The following is a 21,369-nucleotide window of genomic DNA, read 5'->3' on the forward strand; positions in this document are numbered from 1 at the left end:
TATCAAAAGCCTTGGAGAAATCCAAGTAGACAATGATGTCCACCACTCACCCCACATCAACCAAGCATGTTACTTTCTCATAGAAGACAATCAGGTTTGTCAAGCATGACTTGCCCTTGGTGAATCCATGCTGGCTTTTCCCAGTCACGTGCTTCATTTGACTTGTGATAGCCCCCAGGAGGACTTGTTCCATAACTTTCCCAGGGACTGAAGTAAGACTGATGGGCCTGTAATTTCCTGGATCTTCCTTTAATCCCTTCTTGTAGATAGGGGTGACATTAGCCTTGTATTATGCTCCAGTTTCTGAATTGTGATAGAAACTGCATGGCCACTTTTTAATATCTGAGGAACTACATCCATTATATTAATGGACCCACCAGTGATGGGTAATCATGCCATGCACACCCTGGAAGGATTGTCTGCACCCCAAAATCATTCCTCTAGGGACACTCTAGCATCTTTATTTCTGCCAAACCACAGTGATCATTCCAGAAGCTGGGTTCTGATTCATCCTTACACTAAGAGACTGAGTTCATCACACAGAAGAGAGAAGCAGCACAGAGTACCTGAACAGAGGCAGATGTCTTAGACTGCTGTCACTGAATTCATACCAGACCATGCCCACAATCAGACCTTGTTTTTTTTTTTTTAAAAAAAAAGATGTAAAAATACATCATATGTTGCTTCCCACCTGTCTTACCAGTTGACCAGTGTACTATGCCCCTAACATTTTCCAGAACCCAAATAACATCCTCAGCCTGCTCCCAGAGTGTGCCAGTACCCAAAATCTGTGAGGTAGCTATGCAGAGCAACCCACTCACATATGTCAACATCTATGCACTCAACTTGGCTGCTAGATTAGGCGCCAGGCTGGGGTGGGTATTTTTCTAAACTCTGTTACATGGGTGCAGCTTCTCACCCTGGCCATTGTGACAGGTTGCTGCCTCTTCTTGACTTCCGAGTGAGGTTTGCATTGGAGTTCAAAGAGAGAAAGGAATAGTTTTAGGAAACACTGTATTTTACATAAATTTGACATTCCCATGTTTGGGATTGTCTGCTTTGCTGATGTTACAGGAACTGGGTTGTATTACTTATGCCCCTACACTCTTGCATGAGATAGTGACCACTGATTTCCTAAAAGTTCCTCAAGTCGGGTATATGCAGGCCTGCAGTGGCATCCTTCTGACCTGGGTATCTTAGAAAGTTGTAGCTACTCGAAAATAAGGATTTGTTCTTTTCAGTTAAAGACCAATATGAATAATGACATCTTCCTTACCTGCATCAGGTAGAACATAGAAAAATTACAAAGTTTCTTTAGGAAATTAAATTGGGGAGGGAAGGGGGAGGAAATTTCCTCTCAATGTATATTATTCTATATCTGCGTAGAATAACAAGGGATTTGTTATTTTGGGAGGGGAAGCAGCTGGTACAGGTCAGTGTCAGTGACAAATAAATCATGTAGATTGACTCACTTCTCCCAAGACGTAGCAAAGAAAAGACTGGATTGTTTGTTTCTATGGGAACCTCTGAAGGCCGCAACAGGAACCTGATTCTGTGGGATTCTTAAAAATCCTCCTGTAGACATTCCTGTTCAGTTACTACTACGAGCAGCTAACCGTATTAACATACCATCTACAATTTAGTTAATCAGCTATCAGTTGGGTTTCCTTTTTCTTTTTTATCTCTCTGCTGCTTCGAGATAACTCACGCTTTCACAGTCCCTTGCTCAGCATCACTGCCTGATGTCTCCTTTATTCTCAGTCTCTTGGGCTAGATCCTGACTGTTATGAGCCAGCATAGCTCCATAGAGTTCAGCAGAGCTGTGCTCATTTAATGCTACTGAGTATATGACCACCTTCATTAGATGTCAGGCAAGCAATGTATTTAACAAACCTAGAGGTTTCTCAGGCTAACTGTTTACATCCTCAGTTTATGTTAATGTGACATGCATACATTTGCATATATTAATAGCATTGGCATATCTGACTAAAAAGAGCAATAATGTGTGGATGTAAATTCCACATGTAAATTCTCTGAAGCATGGAGAATTCCATTTTATATATATGGAAGCACGTTTTTGTTGCTAATGGAAACAAATGATAAGTAATAATAGCAATTTACAATGATTAATAGCAGTAAGAGATAGAAATATGCTAACTAGGAAATCTGTGTTAATGGATAGTGTTTCATCTCAAACATTCTTCTTGTAGTTAAGGCACTAATTCCTTGGGTACCATCAAAGTCATGTCAAACAGTTTTAGAGCGGAGGCTAGGAGCAGAGCTCCTCAGGGATTATTCTCCTGCTGTCCCTCCTTACAGGGATATTCAGGTCTTTCCTTTTAGGAAGGAGTCAACCACTGAGCAAAACAGAAGGCAGCGCAGCTGTGGGTGGGAGTAGAAGTAGCTGGTGCTGACTTTTGGCTAATGACAGTACCACTTTGACCAGGTCAGTTCCAGCATAGCTCCTTTTTATTCCCTGTAGACAATCATTAACTCATCCAGCATTTGGATGATTTTTCCAATGAAGGCTCTTTAGACTAACTTTATCAATTTAATAGTTTCAGGCAACTGAAGAGGTAAACTAACAGTCTGCAATTCATGAAGGTTGACTTAATTTTTTGCAGTTCCTTTGTAGGGAATAATTTTAAACTAATCTCTGCTCTGTGCTCTGTTTGTAGCCACGGCTGTTTCCAGTGAACAGAATCCTGTTATTATCATAGCTGTGGTTGCTGTGGCAGGAACCATCATTCTGGTCTTCATGGTGTTTGGATTCATCATTGGGCGAAGGTATTGCACCTTGCATAGGCATAAGCACATCTGACCCCACTCTTGTGAATTCTTGAGACATAGTCTAATCTGGGATGGTAATTTGCAAAACTGAAATGGAAGTCATTTTTAGTAAGGACAATTTTCATTTAAAATCTGTTATCAATTATACAGTTCGTCCTCTTACTTTGTCAAGACACACTTAGATCAAGATGTTCTTTTTGTCCTATGTAAATGTGCTCTAAAAGGAACCCCTAGCAGGTTCTTTACCTGTACTCCTCAAAGTCCCTCTTTCTGTTCAGTTTTCTCACGTGGAGAATTCTGACACTTTATCTGATCAGCCTATAAATGACTACATTCAAGAAAAAGAGGCACAGCAGTAAGTCTAAGAATACCATCATGTAAAACAGTGTTCTACTTTCAAGTTCTTTAATCCTTTGTTTTATCCATAGAAGCTTTTCAACAGAACTAGAATTTTCTCTTTAGGACCTGTCTCAACTGGTATTTGATACAAAAGCCTTTTGATTGGAACTGTTGATGATTTATTTAAAACTCTGCTGACAAGAGAATTATAGCTGAAACTTCCAAAGGGCCTACAGGAGTTAGGTGCTCAGTGCCTGAAAATCCCAGCCTGCAAAGCTGATGTTGCCAGGACTTTAAATGTGAGGAAGTAAGTCATTATTTACCAGTAAAACTGGCGTCCCTCTTTACAGGCATTGTGGCTATAGCAAAGCTGATCAAGAAGGGGATGAAGAACTTTACTTTCATTGTAAGTGTTTTGCTTTTTTATTCCCCTTTCAAAAATTCCCAACTGCAATAGTGTAGACAATACTAAAACAACACTTCATGAAAGACAAAACTGTAAGAAATTCAAAAACGCTGTGTAAATAGTAAGTGGGAAGTTTTTGGCCTACACAAAAAGAATGCAGATTAAAGTTAACATTGCTCACACAGACAGTTTTATTTCTATACATGTGTATGATATACTGTTGTTTTCATTCTGCTTTTTTTTTTCTTTTGGTTGCTTTGAATACATGTTTCACACCCTCCTAATGATCCCTCTGAGGTGCTGTATTTGTGAGACCTTTGGCTAAGTGACTATATGATCTTTACCTCAGGCAAACTTCAGATTAAGAAAATGTGGGTCAGTGCATCACCCTAACAATGAAACTGTTCTGCTCATAAACTGTTTTCTGCTACTGTGAATACTGTAACATCAATATTTACAAAACATAATGTCCTTAAAAATAGAATATTTAACATGAAAAGAAAGATCAGCTACTTAATCACTGTTCTGTGTTCTAGAATCACTTGCCTAGCGAAGAATAGCCCTAAAGCCTCTCATTAAAATCACAGCTACAATCTGAATTTATGCTAGAACCCTGGGAAAATTAAATAAAATGCATCTTTCTTGGGTTAATGACAACTGAAAATTTAAGGGGAGAGGAAGGCTTATGCAAGGATACTTTCAGTTTTATCAAAATATTGTTTAAAAAACTTCCTTATTTTAGCCCTTTCTCATTTCAGTTGTAATATCATTTTGACATGAGAAATTAAAAATATTTTGATTTCGTTTAGAATCAGTCATTAACTCAGAAAGTATGGTAAAACTAAGTTGTAAAATGATTTTGAGCATCCAAAATTGCAAAATGACGTCATAGAATTAAACTGAATATATATGTTCTGACCCAGAACAATGCCTGGGTTTCCAGTCTTCTCCCATACCTGATAAGTCTCATATCAGTAGGACTTGCCATTTAGTCATGCTATGGTGTATGTAGCCCTCGTTTCTACCAGTAGTTACAGCTGTAGCTTAAATCCATCAGATTTTTTTTGATGAAAGCACTATGATTTATCTTATTTTACATATGTTAAAATAATGAGAATGTCACATGGAGAATGAAATAGCCACTAGTCACAAATTTGTAGCATCTTCTCAATGCACGCCTCTTTAAACGAGTAGTTCTAGCAAAAGCTCCACTCAAAATCAGATCAAGGTTTCTGTTTCACCTTTTGGCCCTGAAAAAATCAGATCAGCTGGAATTTGTTCATGCTCCCTGAGTTTGGGTGGGTTGCTACCTAAATCATTTCATTCAAATGCAGTGAGTATTAAGCTAAGTAGTGACATCATTGCAGCTTTAGTCATCAATTCATAATCTGCATGAGAAAGGTGGAAGATAATAATGGGATAAGAATTATTTATCATGCCCTTTGCGGTGCAGCAGATTTTAAAGAATTCATCAAAGATCTGATGTTACTTAAATGTTACTATTCTGGGAGTGATGGATTTGAAATTTACCTCTCATAGATGCATTATAAGCTTTTCACGTCTTCAGAAGAGCTACTGCTTTCACTTTTAAAATCTCCATTATGTCCTTGAAGGAAAAGATCAGCTATGTATTCTTGTATGTCAGTTTGTAAACAAAAGGAATATGCTAGCTAAAGAATTCCTTTCCTCGTCTCCATTGTTGGTGGCATTCTTTGTTTCAGTGAAAGTGTAAACAAATTAATATGAAAGCTGCTACTTAATGGTTAATAGTTGATCCAGAAATGGTGAAACTTTATAAGTGTTCATTTCCCTCATTTTACTTTTAAGAAATCTGGTTATCAATCAAGCAAATCAGTCAGAACAGTTAGCATACACAGTCTTTATAAAATCATAGCACCAAATATAAGTCACTTTTTGCCAGGCTCATTTTTCATTTTCTGTAGATTGAAGGTGTAGTGTTTAATTTTACTTGATAACCATGTACAGAATGAGATGGAACCCAGTGCTGTGGTCACCAGCTTGGTCGCAGAGCTGTGAACACCAGTTTGGTGTCCTTTTGCTCCATAACACCTAGACAACCTTCTTCTGTGATGAGGTACCAGACTGGATTTTCAAAAATGTAACTTACAGCAAACACTTACTTAACACAAAAACTTACAAGTAACCATTTTTTTAAAGCAGGTTTTAAAGCACTTTATTTAATAGAACATCATATATTTCATTTCAGTCCCCCTTGACTCTCTGTGACCTCAAGTGCTACACTTGAAGATACAAGTACAATGGAGGAGTTTAGTCAAGCAATTCAGGTTTATATTTGGTTTCCTCCTACCATTTTCTTCTAACAATGTCTTCAAATCCAGGCCAGCGTTATTTCACATTGGTATGCCAGGATAGCCTTGGCCTGTCAAAATGTTTTATGACAGCTTGAATAAAGAACCATCGGAAGCCCACTTGAGATTCGCAAGGTTACCTCCAATACAGGCCCCTTATCACAAACACAAGAAGATGGCTCCTTCTCCATCTCCCTGCCTGAAAGCACTGTTACAGGAGGTTAACCTATTGCTTTCTTCTCATTTTCTCTAGTCATTTTTGGTTTTAAGTAGTAAATATTTATCATTCTAAAAATTTGTAGCATTATCAGAGCATCTGGAAGAACATCTATTTAAATACATAATATAGCAGGTAATAACACCTGGGCAACATTTCAAATAATTTCTCTGGATGTAAATTCATTAGATTAGTCAAACAATTTCTCTAGCTTTTTCCTTCTTATGAGGGTTTGGGTTTTCTTTGGTCAGTAATACCATCTGAAACATAAATACAGATGATTACTAAGCTATTTTTCAATATATTTCCAAATTTAAAATATTTTATGTTCAATTAAAAGATTACAAAGCAACCATAAATTATTTATGTTTTGTATGACTTTCCATCCTATTCTTGTATATCAGTATATCAATTAGCAGAGGAACATTCTTGCATTTTCATATTGAGTTTTAATTGACTGATTTAATTAAAGCTCAGGACTGTAAACCTTGTGAGCTGAATTTATTTAATAAAAAATGCTTGATTAACAGAATTCCAGAGTTGCTCTACTTTCACCAGAAGTTTCTGCTTTCACCAGAAGAGCAAAAGATAATTTTCCTGAATCAGCAGCAAACTAAGGGAAAAAACTACATGTTGGCCAGAGCACAACGCTGCCTGAGTTGCACTAAGTGCTGTACTGGAGAAAGAGGGAGCGAAAACCAAATTGCTGCATATTGTTCACTTAAGTGCTTGAAAGAAGGAATAATTATGCCACAGAGCCCACTTTTCCTTCCTATGCCTTTACAAGTTGACTACAAGTGTTTCTCATGTTCATATTCTAGTGCAAGAAACATACCTGAGGATATAAATTCCAAGTACTGTGAATAGTTTAGCTTGGCTATTGCCACAGTCTGTAAATAATGTTGTATTCAGTAGTTTAAGCAAATTGAAGTAGGTGGAGGAGCCTTTGAAATGCCACTAGAAGACAGAGATAACATAAAGAAATGCTGTTTACACAGCCTGGGAAAAGAGGATAAGTTGTCCTTACACAGAAAAGAAAGTTTCACCTCCTCTACTGCTCTTATACTCCTTCCCCTGCTTTATTTTCTCTCCCACTCAACCCTTGCATTTTATTCCATTGACCACTATTTAATATTTATTACTTCTTTCACTTCAAGGTGGAGATGCAGATGCCAATGTTTTAGTCATTTTTAGAGATGGAATTGTGTATTTGTGTCAGCATACTTGCAGATGATGCCTAGAACTAAAGTTGCCTCTCAGAGAGGCTCTGACTCAGGCAGTGTGGAAGCAGGTTCACTCTTCCAAGGAGCGCTCTGCATAATGAAATTCCTGGGCTGACTGCACAATAAGTGCCTTTGCTTCATCACAGTCATGCTTTCTTACATCATTACAGTTAAATTTCCAGGCACCAAAACCTACATTGACCCTGAAACCTACGAGGACCCAAATAGAGCTGTCCATCAATTCGCCAAGGAGCTAGATGCCTCTTGTATTAAAATTGAGCGTGTGATTGGTGCAGGTAAGACTGCCATGGCTTCCTGATTCAACTGTTCCATTTAGCCGGGATCGAAACTCATACATCATAATGACAGGCAAATAATTATACCTCAAGTATAGAAGAACTTTTTAGATTTGCCAGAGTGGTTAAGAGCAATGAAGCTGCACTCACTTCAAAAATGTAAAACAAACAGGAAAAAAAAAACCAACAAAAAACAAATAAATAAGTAAATGAAGAGTCTTGCTTGACATTGAAAGCTTGTGGGTTTCTAATTCTGTATGTGCTGTTAAAATGTAATGGGGGGAGGGGGGCAGTTTAGCTGCCTATTATTTACTGTCAGAGTAAAGGCGTTAGGCACGAGTACAAATTCTGCTCGCTTTCCTTTTGCAAGAGGGCTTTTTGACCTCTGAATTTTTGTTCGTGTGAGAAAAGAAAACTGGCTGCAGCACAAAATCTTAAATAGAGCCTACGAAGCTCTTGTTTCTGTATAACAAAATCTTCCCTAAGGCTGTTTTTTGTTCTACCATTTTTCTTTTTGATATTTTATGAATACAAAAAGTTATTGTTTAACTTCTCATGACTGATTGTAATTACACCGGCACTACATTGCTTTTCTTCCTCTTGAACTGTCTACCACCTACGTAAGCCATGGTGTTCACGCTCTAAAAAGGCAGTTTCATTTGTTTGCATTAATAAGATATGTGACATTTTTATTGCACTACTCCATGTAGTGAAATTAAGTTTCCATGGGTAAAAAAAAAAATCAAATACTTTGGATTCCTGGAGGAGATGTTCTTTTGCTTTCCTGTTGTTTTATAAAAGTATTAGTACAATACTTTTAAAATCACCCTGTATTTTGGTGTGCACTGTAAATTACATACTGTGGTATTATTTAAAAAGAGAAGAAGAAATATCTCTAAAATAAGCTGGTTTACCTGTAAAAAAAATCTTTACACTTAGAATTCACAATGCCTCTTTAAAGTAACCTCACTCATGTTGAATCATGTCTTAATCAAGGAGTAGTACCGTTGAAATTAGCAACACTGCTGAGCCTTGAATTGTTCCTTCAGATGAGTAAGAGCATAAGAATCCAGCCCTTGCGAACTATTAATTTTTGTAATGCTAGAATGGCAGCATCTCTTCTAATAAATACACAGTATACAAGATTTAAATTCAAGATTAGCATAGAAAAATTACTGATCTTTATCTTTTGCTTTCAGTTAAAAACCAGCACCAGCTCAGAGCACAAAGATATATTCAGTTGGACTTTGCCGATGCCTTCTGAGCAAAATGCTGAAAATGCTTCAGTTGCAAAGAGTATACAGTTTAAAACATATTTTCACTGTTATGACAGAGTAATTCCAGAATGTTAATATTGTTGACTGCAGATGAATTTATTCTTGATTTTAAGGAGTAGAACTGATAGCAAAAAACTAACGTGTCAGTAATCATTACGAAGAAAGTTAATTAGAAGTGCTGTGGTGAAAGCATATTGTGCATGGGGTTTAGCTATGGCTTTAACTTGTTGAGGTAGGTAGCACAGGAGTGAAATGAAATGCAATCCAGGAACAACAGAATGTTAAAGACCCAAAGAAGCAGCTGAAACATACATCAAAGAAGAATGTAGAATTTGTACTAGTGACAGCACCAGAAAAGCCATTTAGCAGTCTCAATATGCGTCCACAATGCTGGCTGCGTCAACTATTGAGTAGTGCCATGTCTCTCTCAGACAAACAGGGTGCAAGTATGCCTGTGCTCAATTTGCATGAGGGATATGTGCTTTCCTTGCCAACATTTTCATCACCATCTCGCTGCGGCCACCTGTCAGATACAGAATATAGTGTCCACTACATTAAGGCCTTGTTCATACCACACATCCTTTGTTTCAGCCCCTTCCTTGTTGATATGCTGAGCTAGTGGCTGTGCAGCTGTGCAGTATTCCCACTCTTGTTGACATATTTTCTGGATCCTGTTTGGATATCATTTCAGCTGAATGTACTATTTTCTTGGGAATAAAAGTAGTTCATTGGCTAGCATCCTGTCCTGAAATGCATAACATACAAGTTCAAGTTTCTGGTTTGCCTGAGTGTGTGATCTGCTTTTGGAAATTGATCAAAATCAGATCCCAGAGAGCTAGAAAGGAGTTAAGCCTTAGTGTCTCCTTTTCCAAGTATCCTAATTACCTGGCTCTGAAGTATCACATACACACATATACATACACTTGCACTCAAGTCTTGTTTTCAGCATGGAACAAAAAACATTGTGGAAGGTAATGCTAGAGAAAATTTTTATCCTTTAGTAAGTTCTTGTGGCTAGGAGCTGTGAGTGAGGTGAGTGGTGAATTCATTAATAGTCATCCATATTGCTAATGAAGTGCAGGAGGGAGGTTAAGGCACAAAGCTAAGGGCATGAGCACCTACTTGTTACGTGTCTAACAGCTGTGCCTCGTGTTATTCATAGCTATGGGATGGCATAGCTATGGGATGGGTATTCAGACCATGACACCAGTGCCCAAGGATGGTTGAGGCTAATGCCTCACCTGTGCAGGCAGGAACAGTTGTACTCTGTCTGGCCAATTAGTTCAGGTACAGCATGGTGTTAACAGAGGTGTATGGAGTTGATTGGAGCTAACCTTAATACAGCTAGCATAGAACAGAGGGAGAGGAATTCGATTCTGTATGAAATCACCTCCTATGAGATTTGTAAAACCAGCCATGCTGAGTGGAGATTTGCCTGAACAAGTCGGTAGGAAATATTAAGGTTCGGCCAAAGTTCTACCCTTCTGGCTGAAGAACGGTGAAGCTGAGGCCTTTTTCCTTCCCTAAGCTCTGCTGTTGGGAGTGACAGGAGAACAGTAGTGTTGGAATGGTGACGGTGTCCTAAACAGAACTCCTCCATTAGGACACTTCAACATCTGCCTCTTCAGGCATTCAGCCCCATTTCCAGGCATACCTCTCTCTCCACTGCCAGTCAGATGCCTTGCCAGTGTGTATGTGCACTTAAGTCCTGATCCCACCAGGTTTCTCAGGACCTCATCCTATGTCCCAAAGGAATTCTCCAATCAAAGTCTCGGTGTTAGTCTTTTCTAATTCAATCATTTTTTTCAGCACTCACTCTATAACATCTTGGATATAGGTGTGTATGCATACTTGTATGTACTCAATAGCTTAATGTTAAGGCATTCCATAGGTATGCGGGAGATAAATTTCTGACTTGATTTGATTTGGAGGAGGGACTTGGATCTATATCTCCCATACTCCAGATAAATTTGCAAAGTACCAAATTATTAAATATTTTTGCGATTAATCTTTCTCTTTTAAAAGAGGTGTTCCCCTTTATTCAGTATAAGACATGTTACTACCCTTTTCTACTATATATCACAAGAGATTTTTCTTCCTAGCTACAGAATAGGGGATTTTTCTTTCTCTCTCTGCTGACATGGCTGTGAGGCAAGGGACATTCCTTAAATCTTTCACAATCTCAATAATAGCACCATTCAGGTCCACATCTCACATGCTTCTATGCTCTTTCTTGTCCAATGGAGTCCAATTACTTCTCTCCCAAATTATGGTTGCTTAGGCTTTTTTTTTGTGTTCTTGCTGGCTGTTTGGCCATTTTTTTTCACATGCTTCTTCAAATTCCAATTGTCTGTTAGTTTAGAAGCCTTTTACAAACTTCCAGCATTTGTTTGTATTTGTTTAACGTAACAGAATTATTATGTCACACCTTTAGTTTCATAATCTACAAAGTAAATTATCCTGCTTGAAGGTAATAAGGTAGTGCTTCATTTAACACCATGATGATGTTAAATTAAAAGCAGCTATGAAAGAGCTGCCTTTTGAAAGAAAAAAACTCATCGGATCTAAAGATAGCAAGGAAACCATGTAGAACAGAATGACATTTTCACTTAGAAATGATATTACTATTTCTGTAATAGTATTTTCTTATGAAAGCCACTTCATTTTTTATTTCCTATTTTTGAAAAAATGTAACATTCAAATAACAGTTCTGTAGATTGGCTTAACATGAAGTGTTCACTCTGTGAGGTACTTAGTCAGCAATTCATTTAAAGCACGTACCTCTCTCTGTGTTCCTAAACAGTTAAATTTAAACATGTTAAAATTAAACATGCACTTAGGTGACTAGTTAGATCGAAGCCTAAAAAGAATATTGATATTATAGTTGGAGTAATTCGGCATTGATCTACTTCATTGTAGGAGAGTTTGGTGAAGTGTGCAGTGGGCGTCTAAAGCTTCCTGGCAAGAGAGATGTTGCAGTAGCCATAAAAACTCTGAAAGTTGGCTACACTGAAAAACAAAGGAGAGATTTCCTGTGTGAAGCAAGCATCATGGGACAGTTTGACCACCCCAACGTTGTTCACTTAGAAGGGGTCGTTACCAGAGGTAAGCAGTGGCTCCATCTGTCAGTCAAATAACAACATAATGGCAGAAATTACTTCAGTTTATTCATGGTCAAAGATCCAAATTATAAACAGGCTGCACACTCCTAATGGATTTTCTCCTGATGCGTGACTAACTAAAACAATACTTACTTTATGCTACAACCTGAGGAAAAAAATTAAGATGCACGCATGATTAAAAGATGAAGTACTTTGAAATATATTATTTTTCTAGTTTCATTTAGCCTTAAAGACCATGCAGAGAGATAAGGTTTCTTATGTCCTTTCATATTATTTGAAGTGTCATTATTCCAGAGTCCAGTTCACACAGCAGGAGTTAGGAGAACACACTGACATTTTGATTTGCATGGTTTAATTTTGTGAATCATGACCACATTCCATGCAGACATTTAAGAGCTTGTTAGAGCTCAGTAACAGTGCTGGAGGCCTCAGAAATGTTCGTTGTCTCAATGATTCAGTCCTTCAAAGGAATAATGTGTTTTATCAAAAAAAAAGCCACTCCATTTGTGTTACAGTTTCTCAAACAAAATCTGTCTTCTTTTCTTTCAGGGAAACCAGTCATGATTGTAATAGAATACATGGAGAATGGGGCCTTAGATGCATTTCTTAGAGTGAGTACCAAAATGAAAACATATATAAATATATTTTAAGTGACGTATATATTATATTATATATGTTCACTTTCAAAAATATGGTTTTATATATGTGCATATATATATGTATATATGCATTATATTCATATGATTAAAATGATTTTCAGGCTGAAATGGAGCTTGACAGTTGTCTACGTTACTTCAGCAAAACCAGATCAGAAATGAGAGGATCAGACAGGATCACATGGGAATATTCTAGGAATTTAAGTGATTTAATGTGGCATAAACATGGTGGGTTTTATTATTGCCACCAGCTGACGTTAAAACCACTGATACCTGAAGCCGAATATTCTGCCTATTGGGAGCAGAATTTTATTGTGTCAGCATGGTGGAAACCAGCATACAAGAATCCTTAAATGAACTGTGGTCATGTGTAAGAGAAGAATAAAGGAAAAAGAAATGCAAGTTCACAACAATTTAGCATTTTTTGAGTGTGTGTTCTGAACTGGCCAGTTCTGACTCCTTACCAGGTGTACAAGACAATGTGAGATGATGTATAAGCACTCTATAGAGACAGAAAGATTATGTTTGTTTGATAAACTCCAAGCTGTGAATAAAATTATCAGTAGCTAGCGTTCCAAAAGGAGATAGTTCTTATTTTCTTGATACAAATAATTATGCTGAGAGATGAAGAGCATAGAGGCAAACTATAGAAAGCTGTGCATCGGGTAATCTCTCTTAGAGGAGACTTGCCAGAACTTAGCCAGGATTTTATAGTGATTAGCAAGTTTTGTTACTTCTAGTACATTAACTACTCACACATTTCTTAACTGAATGTACTGCTTTATCTCTGAAGAAAATAAAACTTGTGTTTGAAGTGAGTTTCTTTGCCCCAGGATGAGTTGCCACAGAAATAGTAAATAAGTAGAAAGCTGAAGTTGTAAAACTAATTCTTATTTCTCTTCTCAGCTATACTAACAAGAATTGCTGCTCCTTTCTTCCCTCCAGAAACATGATGGGCAATTTACAGTCATTCAGCTAGTGGGAATGTTGAGAGGAATTGCTGCTGGAATGAGATATTTGGCTGATATGGGATATGTACACAGGGATCTTGCAGCACGCAATATTCTTGTCAACAGCAACCTTGTTTGTAAAGTGTCAGACTTTGGCCTTTCCAGAGTTATAGAAGATGATCCAGAGGCTGTCTACACTACTACCGTAAGAAAAATCAATGGGTTTTAGTAGCTTTGAGATGTGGTTATTAAGAAGCAACATATCTTCTAGAGAGTATAGATAAGAGAAATACATTAATTGCTTGAGAAATGTTAACCAGCCAAAAGGAAAAGAGCCTCTGCAGAAATCTGGCTCTAATTAGGGATTCATATCTTTGTAAGAACATACTTTTTTATTTGGTAAAGTTCTAAAAATTTTGCACAGTATCTTCGTTATTCCCTTCCTGATGATTTTCTGTTTGAACAAATACAGAAGTTTTACCCATAAAAATTTTAATCATCTCATTTACTATGAGTCAATTAAAATATTTGTAGGCTGTTACTATTTTTCAGGCTAGATTTTATCTCACAAAAAAGTTGACTAGCTTGAGGCTAGACTGTGACAAAGCTCAATTCCTGTATTTTCCCTTGCTTTCGGGTGAGACACTTTTCTTAAATAAGCATTCATCAGGCACACTATGCTCTTTATTCTTTTGTTGAGCCAGCTCCACTTTCCCACCCATGGGGCCTTTCTGTACCTATTTTCTCATGCTACGGGAAGGAGGGACCCCTGGAATCTGCTCCTACAGGCACAGGGATCTGGGAAACCGCACCAGCGTTCATGACTGTCACTTCTGCCCCTGGGCTCTACGTGGGATCTTGGTTTAAAAATGTCAGACTGATTTCAGAGGAGCCGAATGATAATTCAACGGGATTTATATGCACAGGATGAGGTTCCCCTCACCTAGCTTCAGCCAGCTGGGAGTTAAATGACTAGTGTAAATCAGACATCTAAGCAGCCACTTAAAATCAATGGAGAGATAAGCACTTCCAGAGAAATGCATCCAACTTAGCTTAGACAGGTGTCTAAGTTTCTATGGTCCAAGTGTTTTAAGAGCCTAAACTTCCCTAGACTTCTTTGAAAATTCTGCAATCGGTCAACTATAATAGACTATATAACTGCTACTTTTGATGTTGATGGAAATAATTATAAATACACTCTACAGAAGATGATATGGAAATTTTGTGGAGAAAAAAACCCACTTTCTTCTTTTCTTTTCTTTTCTTTTCTTTTCTTTTCTTTTCTTTTCTTTTCTTTTCTTTTCTTTTCTTTTCTTTTCTTTTCTTTTCTTTTCTTTTCTTTTCTTTTCTAGGGTGGAAAAATTCCAGTGAGATGGACAGCTCCAGAGGCAATCCAGTACCGCAAATTTACGTCAGCCAGCGATGTGTGGAGTTATGGAATAGTCATGTGGGAAGTAATGTCTTATGGAGAACGGCCTTACTGGGACATGTCAAATCAAGATGTAGGTTATACTTTGACTATTTGTGAGTGCATGTGTGTCTTAGAAAAACAAAAATTACATATTGTGAACACATAAATATGTGTTTCACTATACATGCATAAAATGTTGGTTTAGAAATAAGAATTATCAAAATACTATAAAGTTCTCACAAAATGAAAAAGTTACAGAGCTTTCACTTTTTACCTAAATCTCTAAATTGTTCTTCTGCCATGTGGATATTGCAGGTTTCCATCACAAGTATCAAATAAAATTGCAACATCAAAGATAGTAATATGTGCTCTTTACTTTATTACACTTAAGCATAGAATTGATTTTTTCCAATAAAAAATAATTCTGAGGTTTCTGACCTCAGAGCAATGATTAATCAGTTGAAAAAAGTTGTTAAAAATCTGAGTGGCGGCTAATGACCTACTTTGGTTTTTTCAAGTTAATTATGCTGATTTAACAATACCCTTGTTTGCGCAAAATATGACCCAGAGCAACAGGTCAGCAGTAATAGAACAGATGGGTGTTAATCTTGATTTTTGACAAGACTGTTTATTAATATAGAAAGCACATAGGAAAAAGTCATGCAGGTGAGAAAGATGTCAGAAAGAGTCTCATTTAAAGTTCTTCAGGTCAGGGGCTTGAGTGGGTTTTTTTTAATTATTATTTTATTTTTTGATTGAATGGTCAACATCAAAGCTGAAAAAAAAAAGATAAAAGTGCAATTGATGAGTCAGTTTGGCACAGTGCAAAGTTGTTAATATTTGACAGGTCTCAGTGTCAAAGATTTCATGGACTGTCAAAATATGGGCAAACAAGTCCTTGGGGCAGAGGAAAAGAAATATTTACATTCCCTAGACACCCAGTAGAGTTTCATTTCTTTTGACACCTTCCTTCTGTACTAGATTCATATATAAAAGAAGTCTGACAGGAGTATAAGATGCCTTAAAGGCAAACCTTACCTATCTTTCAGGGAACAAAAAGGAATAACTTTTAAATAGGGGAGAAATTTTGATATCTTCATGCTTCTTGTTGGATTTTGAGAAGTATTGCCTCTATTGAAAACTGCAAGTGCATGACTGAACCTTTTTCATAAAACAGCTGATTACCACTTCTTGCAATTTCTTCTCTTTTTAGCATCTTACATGATAATTTTCAATAGCACATACTTAAAAGCTGCATCAATTGCTTGGTTAAAATGATGTCAGATATTGTATGCTGTGATCTTGAAGCGTGTCCTGAAACATACCTCCAAAAGCATATACATATCCTACCAATCCCACAGATAAATCTATGATGCAAAGATTTAAAATCATTCTATGATTAGTTATTTATTCTCCTTCACAGTTACCAATGGGAGTATTTAACTGGAATAAAAAATGCTAAATGTGTCTCTTTTAATTTTGCATATACACTCACGCAGTTTATATATCTTAACTGTATTATTTTGCCTAAAAGTGGATGTGGGTGTAGTCATAGACCAGACCAGATATAAAAAATGTCTCCCTGACTTTGAATCTTTAGACAGCATTTCTTTAAATCTGCCCCTCTTCCTTTAAGTCATTGTTTTAGATTGCTGGAGGATACAAATTTGTGTTGTGATCTCTTTTTAAGCAAAATTCCTCCTTTTAGCAGCAACCTGGATCTAGGGTACACCAGAAGAACACTCATCCTACAAGCTCCTCGCAGACGCAGAGCAGGCTGAGCACAGATGATACACAGAGTCCCCCCTACTTCTCTGAGCAATGGGCTCCCCTCAGTTTAATCCTTGCTGGTAACAGTAGCCCTCAAACCGCTGCACTTCACCGTATTCCCTTATTTGACTGCTGGTGTTTGCTAGTTCTTGCTCTCATTCAGTTACTGACCCTAGTGCAGATTAGTTCTTCAGAAAAGGGCAAGAGTTTAGGCTTATGTATTTTTTCTTTGCTGTACTCCTGGATTTATTACCATTATTATGGTTATTAATTTGTAGTATTATTATTACATACCCAGAAGTAGAGTGATAACATTGCATTGTCCAGTTACCCATAGTTAATATTTCTTTGTTGGCAACCAGTATATACAGTGAACAGACCTGGCCCTCTTCTAATCTACTTTACATCCTAAAATAGTTAGATTATGATAAAAGCATACTTGACTCTTAACAGCATTCCCCTTTTCTCTTTTTTACAGCAAAAGCAGAATTTGAAAAACAAATGGTGGGAAGTGTAAATAGTATAAATCAATTCTATTAGTAAGAACTCCAGCTGTGTTCTCTTTGTAGCTTTGCTTATTTAAAAAAAAAATAATTTCGTGCATCTATTTCATTATCTCTGAATACTGATTTTTGGAACCCCACCCCCACCTTTCTTAGCAGAGTAGACTCTGATAGTGCTCTTCAAAGTGCCCAAGTCTTGTATAAATGTTTTTTCAGTGTTTTGGATATTCCCAGCAATTCCATCCATCTCTAGCTAACTCATTATTTTATATTTCCCAGTTTCATCCTTCTTGCTCAGAATACATATCAAAGAAGCTGATTCTGCAGTATCCCCAAAGCCTTTTAAAAATAATATCATCATCTTGATTCCCGCCTCTCTTCAGGTTTCTGTGCAGAATGTAGTGAACATGTAAAAGTCCTGTTCGTGATCTTTTCATCCGTGTTTTCACTATCCCTTACACTCTTGGATGTAGTCTTATCTAGACAGTTTGCTAGTTCCAGGGGTCTTAGATATTTTGGTGGTTGTGTTGCTGTTACCTACTTTTTCATTCCTCATTAATCGTCTCTGTGTTCTGACCTCTTAAGCAACTGCTTTGTTTGTAGTAAGTCATATGTAGTAAGCACAAAGGGTTTAAATATCTTTTAACTTTTAGAAGGTCAGAAATTTCTGCATCACTTTTCATAGCACACCAGTTGTCCTATACACACTGTAGCTTATTTTTCACTTTTATTCCACTGCTATTTCTAAGCATAAGAAGCTGTTATTTTGTTTTTCCTCTTAATACTGCTCTGAAAGATCTTACATTTTACTTTTAATGTTTTCTTTTCCTACAGTTCTTCCAATTTCCCTGTTCTTCTGCAAAAATCTTCTTTCCCTACCCTGTCTGACAGATAACGTCATTATCTCTAAAAGGTCACCACACTCATTCTTCAAGGTGTGGATGTTACTGCAGGAATTGAGTATTTCTCAGTCATTTTTGAGTTGTAGGACAGTACTGTCATTCTAAATGTTCAGATAGAAAGCTGAGGCCCAGGGAGATGAAGCAACTTCCCTGAGGTCAGACGGACATTCTGTGACACAAACCTGAATCAGTGCCCTACCACTGGGCTACGCCTCCTCTTTTCACAAAGCTTCTTTTCTGCAAAAGGTTTTGATACAATCATGGATTTCAGCTAGCTTTTTGAAGGTACTTTTGTATTCTTTGCCTTTCTGTCTACTTTGCAGTCCACTGCTTTTGCATTTTCTCACACAACCTATGGAATATTTTCTGTCTGCGGTTATTATTTTCACTAAACCCTGGATATTCACCAGCTTTATTTATCATACATAAAGATCGGCTAAGACTGGAACAGTTTCTGATCCTGTTTTCTGTACAAACCAAGGGAGAACACAGTCCTATGCGCTACCCTTCAGGAACAAGCACCCTTCCTAAGCAATTCTAATACTGCTATGTCAGTCAATGTCAGTATACTTGAAATCCCCCATGAACGATGTTTTAGCCCTTTTTCAAAAGCCTGTATCTGCCTTGCTTCCTGATGTGCTTTCTTATCCTGCCCTCAAGGTTTACAGCAGTTTCCTGTGATTCTACTTTACTCATTTTTATTTTTTACTTAAATCCAAATGGACTTGGCTAAGGAAGTCAATGGGTGGGTGTAATTCTTGGTTCAGACACCTATGCTCTCCTTCGATCATATCATCATGTAGCAGCATCTCTTATTAAATCTAACTTTCTGTTTAGGTGATATATTAAATTACCATTCAGCCAGGTCTTCCTCTCTCATGTGGCACATTCCTGCTACTTTATCATTAACGTAACATGGCTAGATATAGAGTACAACTTTTTTCTCTAACAATTTCTGTCTGCTAAACATTTTTCTTAGATCCTGTTATACTATCTTCAGGCGTTTTGTATTTTATATGTGCATGCACAGATCCCTATCCATTTACAAGTCAGTTGCTTCTGCCACACACTCTTTCATAAAAGCCTTGGGGCAAGTAATAATGCTTTCTGAAATACTCCATTTATCAATCTATCTGTTGCTTCCTTGGTGAATTTAATTGTTCTTCCCTGCTGTGCTCACTTGACTAGGTAATATAGCTGTGTTCTGCACATTTAAAACAATATGCTTAATAAGCCCAGAGATAAAGTCAGGGAAATTATTTGAAAACATGAAGGCTAGTGTCAAAACAACAGACTCATATTTTTGCAACACTGGTGGCAAATTTTAGTTTATGGATTTTTTTAAATAACCCTTGATGAAAAATTATTAACTATGTTGACTACTAGGTTATAAAAGCAATCGAAGAAGGCTATCGTTTACCAGCACCCATGGATTGCCCAGCAGGACTGCACCAGCTGATGCTAGATTGTTGGCAGAAGGAACGCGGTGAAAGGCCAAAGTTTGAGCAGATAGTTGGTATTCTGGACAAAATGATTAGAAACCCAAACAGCTTGAAAACCCCACTGGGAACTTGTAGCAGGTAAGAAAAGCTTTAGTGTGTGTTTGTATGATGGTGTGTGTGGCTGGGTTCTGGATGTTCTGCTTGGTGGCTGGCTCCACTTCACACTTACTCCATGTGTCTCTCAGTTCCTCCTTCCTCCTATTCCCTGTTCTTCCCTTCCCTCATTTGCCCTTCTTTTTTTACCATGCTGAACAAAGCCAAAAAGAACTTTCTTAAAAAATAACCAAAATAAATAAAGTATATATCATGGAACTAACACACTTTTCAGTAGACTGCTGCCTGCTTGTCACTCTTTCCACACTCTCACCACTAGCAGTCTTTGTTTTCCTTGTTCCTTAAAATTATGAAGTCTGGAGGGCAAGGATCATCATCTGCTGTAGTTTTATATGATGCATCCCTTGCACTAGGAACTGCTACGGTAGAAATAGTAATTAATGATACTCATGCTTGGCCAATGTTCTTTGACGTTGCTACACTATAGATTTTTATCTTTCATTTTCTGGCTTTAACTCCTTTCAATGATTGCATCTCATTGTGTTTCATGGTGCAGCTTTTAATGGCTTCTTCATAATTTCAGGTGAATTATTTATTCATTGTAGTCTTTTGATCTGCTAGCTAGATCACTGAACTAGGGAATCAACTGGCCTGTGTTCTGCTCCTGGTTCTTCTACTGACTGGTTTGCTATGTGACCTTAAGCAACTTACTTTGTGTCTCTGCTCTTTCCTTGTCTTTGTTCTGTCCCATCCGATTGAATAACGGGAATAGCTACTACTATGTTTTCTAAGATGCTTAAAAGAATAGCATCTTTATTTTACTTAGCAGCTTTAGTTGCAGCTGCTGTCATGCTAGGTAACAAGGTTGATTTTCTATTGGTAACAACAGTCCATTAGGCTGATTTTGCTCACTCTGACCTTTCCTCTTTTACGTGAATAAGCGTAGGAAATACATATTGTGAGCTACAGAGTAGTCAAGAGCTATTCATAGAATAATCTAAACTGTGTATAAAGGCCTATTACTTTCTACTCTTGACATTTTTAATACCCCAAACCTATTTGACTCTCACCTTGCTAAATACTCCCTGATGTTTTACACTCTTTGGAAACAACTTACTTTCCTTTTTCCTTCTCCATAGACCAATTAGCCCTCTTCTGGACCAGAACACTCCCGATTTTACCACTTTCTGCTCCGTAGGCGAATGGTTACAAGCTATTAAGATGGAAAGATATAAGGATAATTTCACAGCAGCAGGCTACAACTCTCTTGAATCAGTTGCCAGGATGACTATTGAGTAAGTTAGTACTGGGCATGTTTAACTTGCATTTAGGGAATTTGTAGGTAAAATAATACACGATGTTCAATTCCAAAACTTTACCCTAAGTACAAACATGGTACTTGGGGTTAAGCCAGATGGTTTAGCGACTGATGATGTTGTACTAGAGCATCCCATGAATGGGCAAATACCCTGCTACCTATGTGTGGCATCACTTTTTTCCCTGCTTTTGAGACCAATTGAAATAACATCAAGGGGCTAGAATTTGAGGGAGAATGTGGCCCATTTCAAAGTATGTTTGTATAGGAAAATAACCACTTCGCCTCCACTACTTAATTGGTGCC

At 37.4% G+C, this 21,369-nt stretch overlaps 1 protein-coding gene across 6 annotated transcripts in view; it reads left to right on the forward strand.

Annotated features, from left to right (window-relative positions):
* EPHA7 (EPH receptor A7) overlaps window positions 1-21,369 on the forward strand; it is a 187,580-nt gene that overhangs the window by 151,752 nt on the left and 14,459 nt on the right. For 2 of the 6 annotated variants that reach the window (XM_068407398.1, XM_068407356.1), the window contains exons 8-16: window positions 2,679-2,787; window positions 3,480-3,535; window positions 7,476-7,601; window positions 11,798-11,983; window positions 12,550-12,611; window positions 13,602-13,811; window positions 14,959-15,108; window positions 19,579-19,772; window positions 20,888-21,043. In XM_068407398.1, coding sequence (XP_068263499.1) covers window positions 2,679-2,787; window positions 3,480-3,535; window positions 7,476-7,601; window positions 11,798-11,983; window positions 12,550-12,611; window positions 13,602-13,811; window positions 14,959-15,108; window positions 19,579-19,772; window positions 20,888-21,043 — 1,249 coding nt within the window. Of the gene's footprint in view, window positions 1-2,668; window positions 2,788-3,479; window positions 3,536-7,475; window positions 7,602-11,797; window positions 11,984-12,549; window positions 12,612-13,601; window positions 13,812-14,958; window positions 15,109-19,578; window positions 19,773-20,887; window positions 21,044-21,369 lie in introns of all 6 variants that reach the window. The other 4 variants (XM_068407363.1, XM_068407371.1, XM_068407380.1 and 1 more) reach the window with 4 other exon arrangements.

The sequence above is a fragment of the Nyctibius grandis genome, chromosome 1 (genome assembly GCF_013368605.1).
Source record: "Nyctibius grandis isolate bNycGra1 chromosome 1, bNycGra1.pri, whole genome shotgun sequence".
In the NCBI taxonomy this organism is placed as follows: domain Eukaryota; kingdom Metazoa; phylum Chordata; class Aves; order Nyctibiiformes; family Nyctibiidae; genus Nyctibius; species Nyctibius grandis.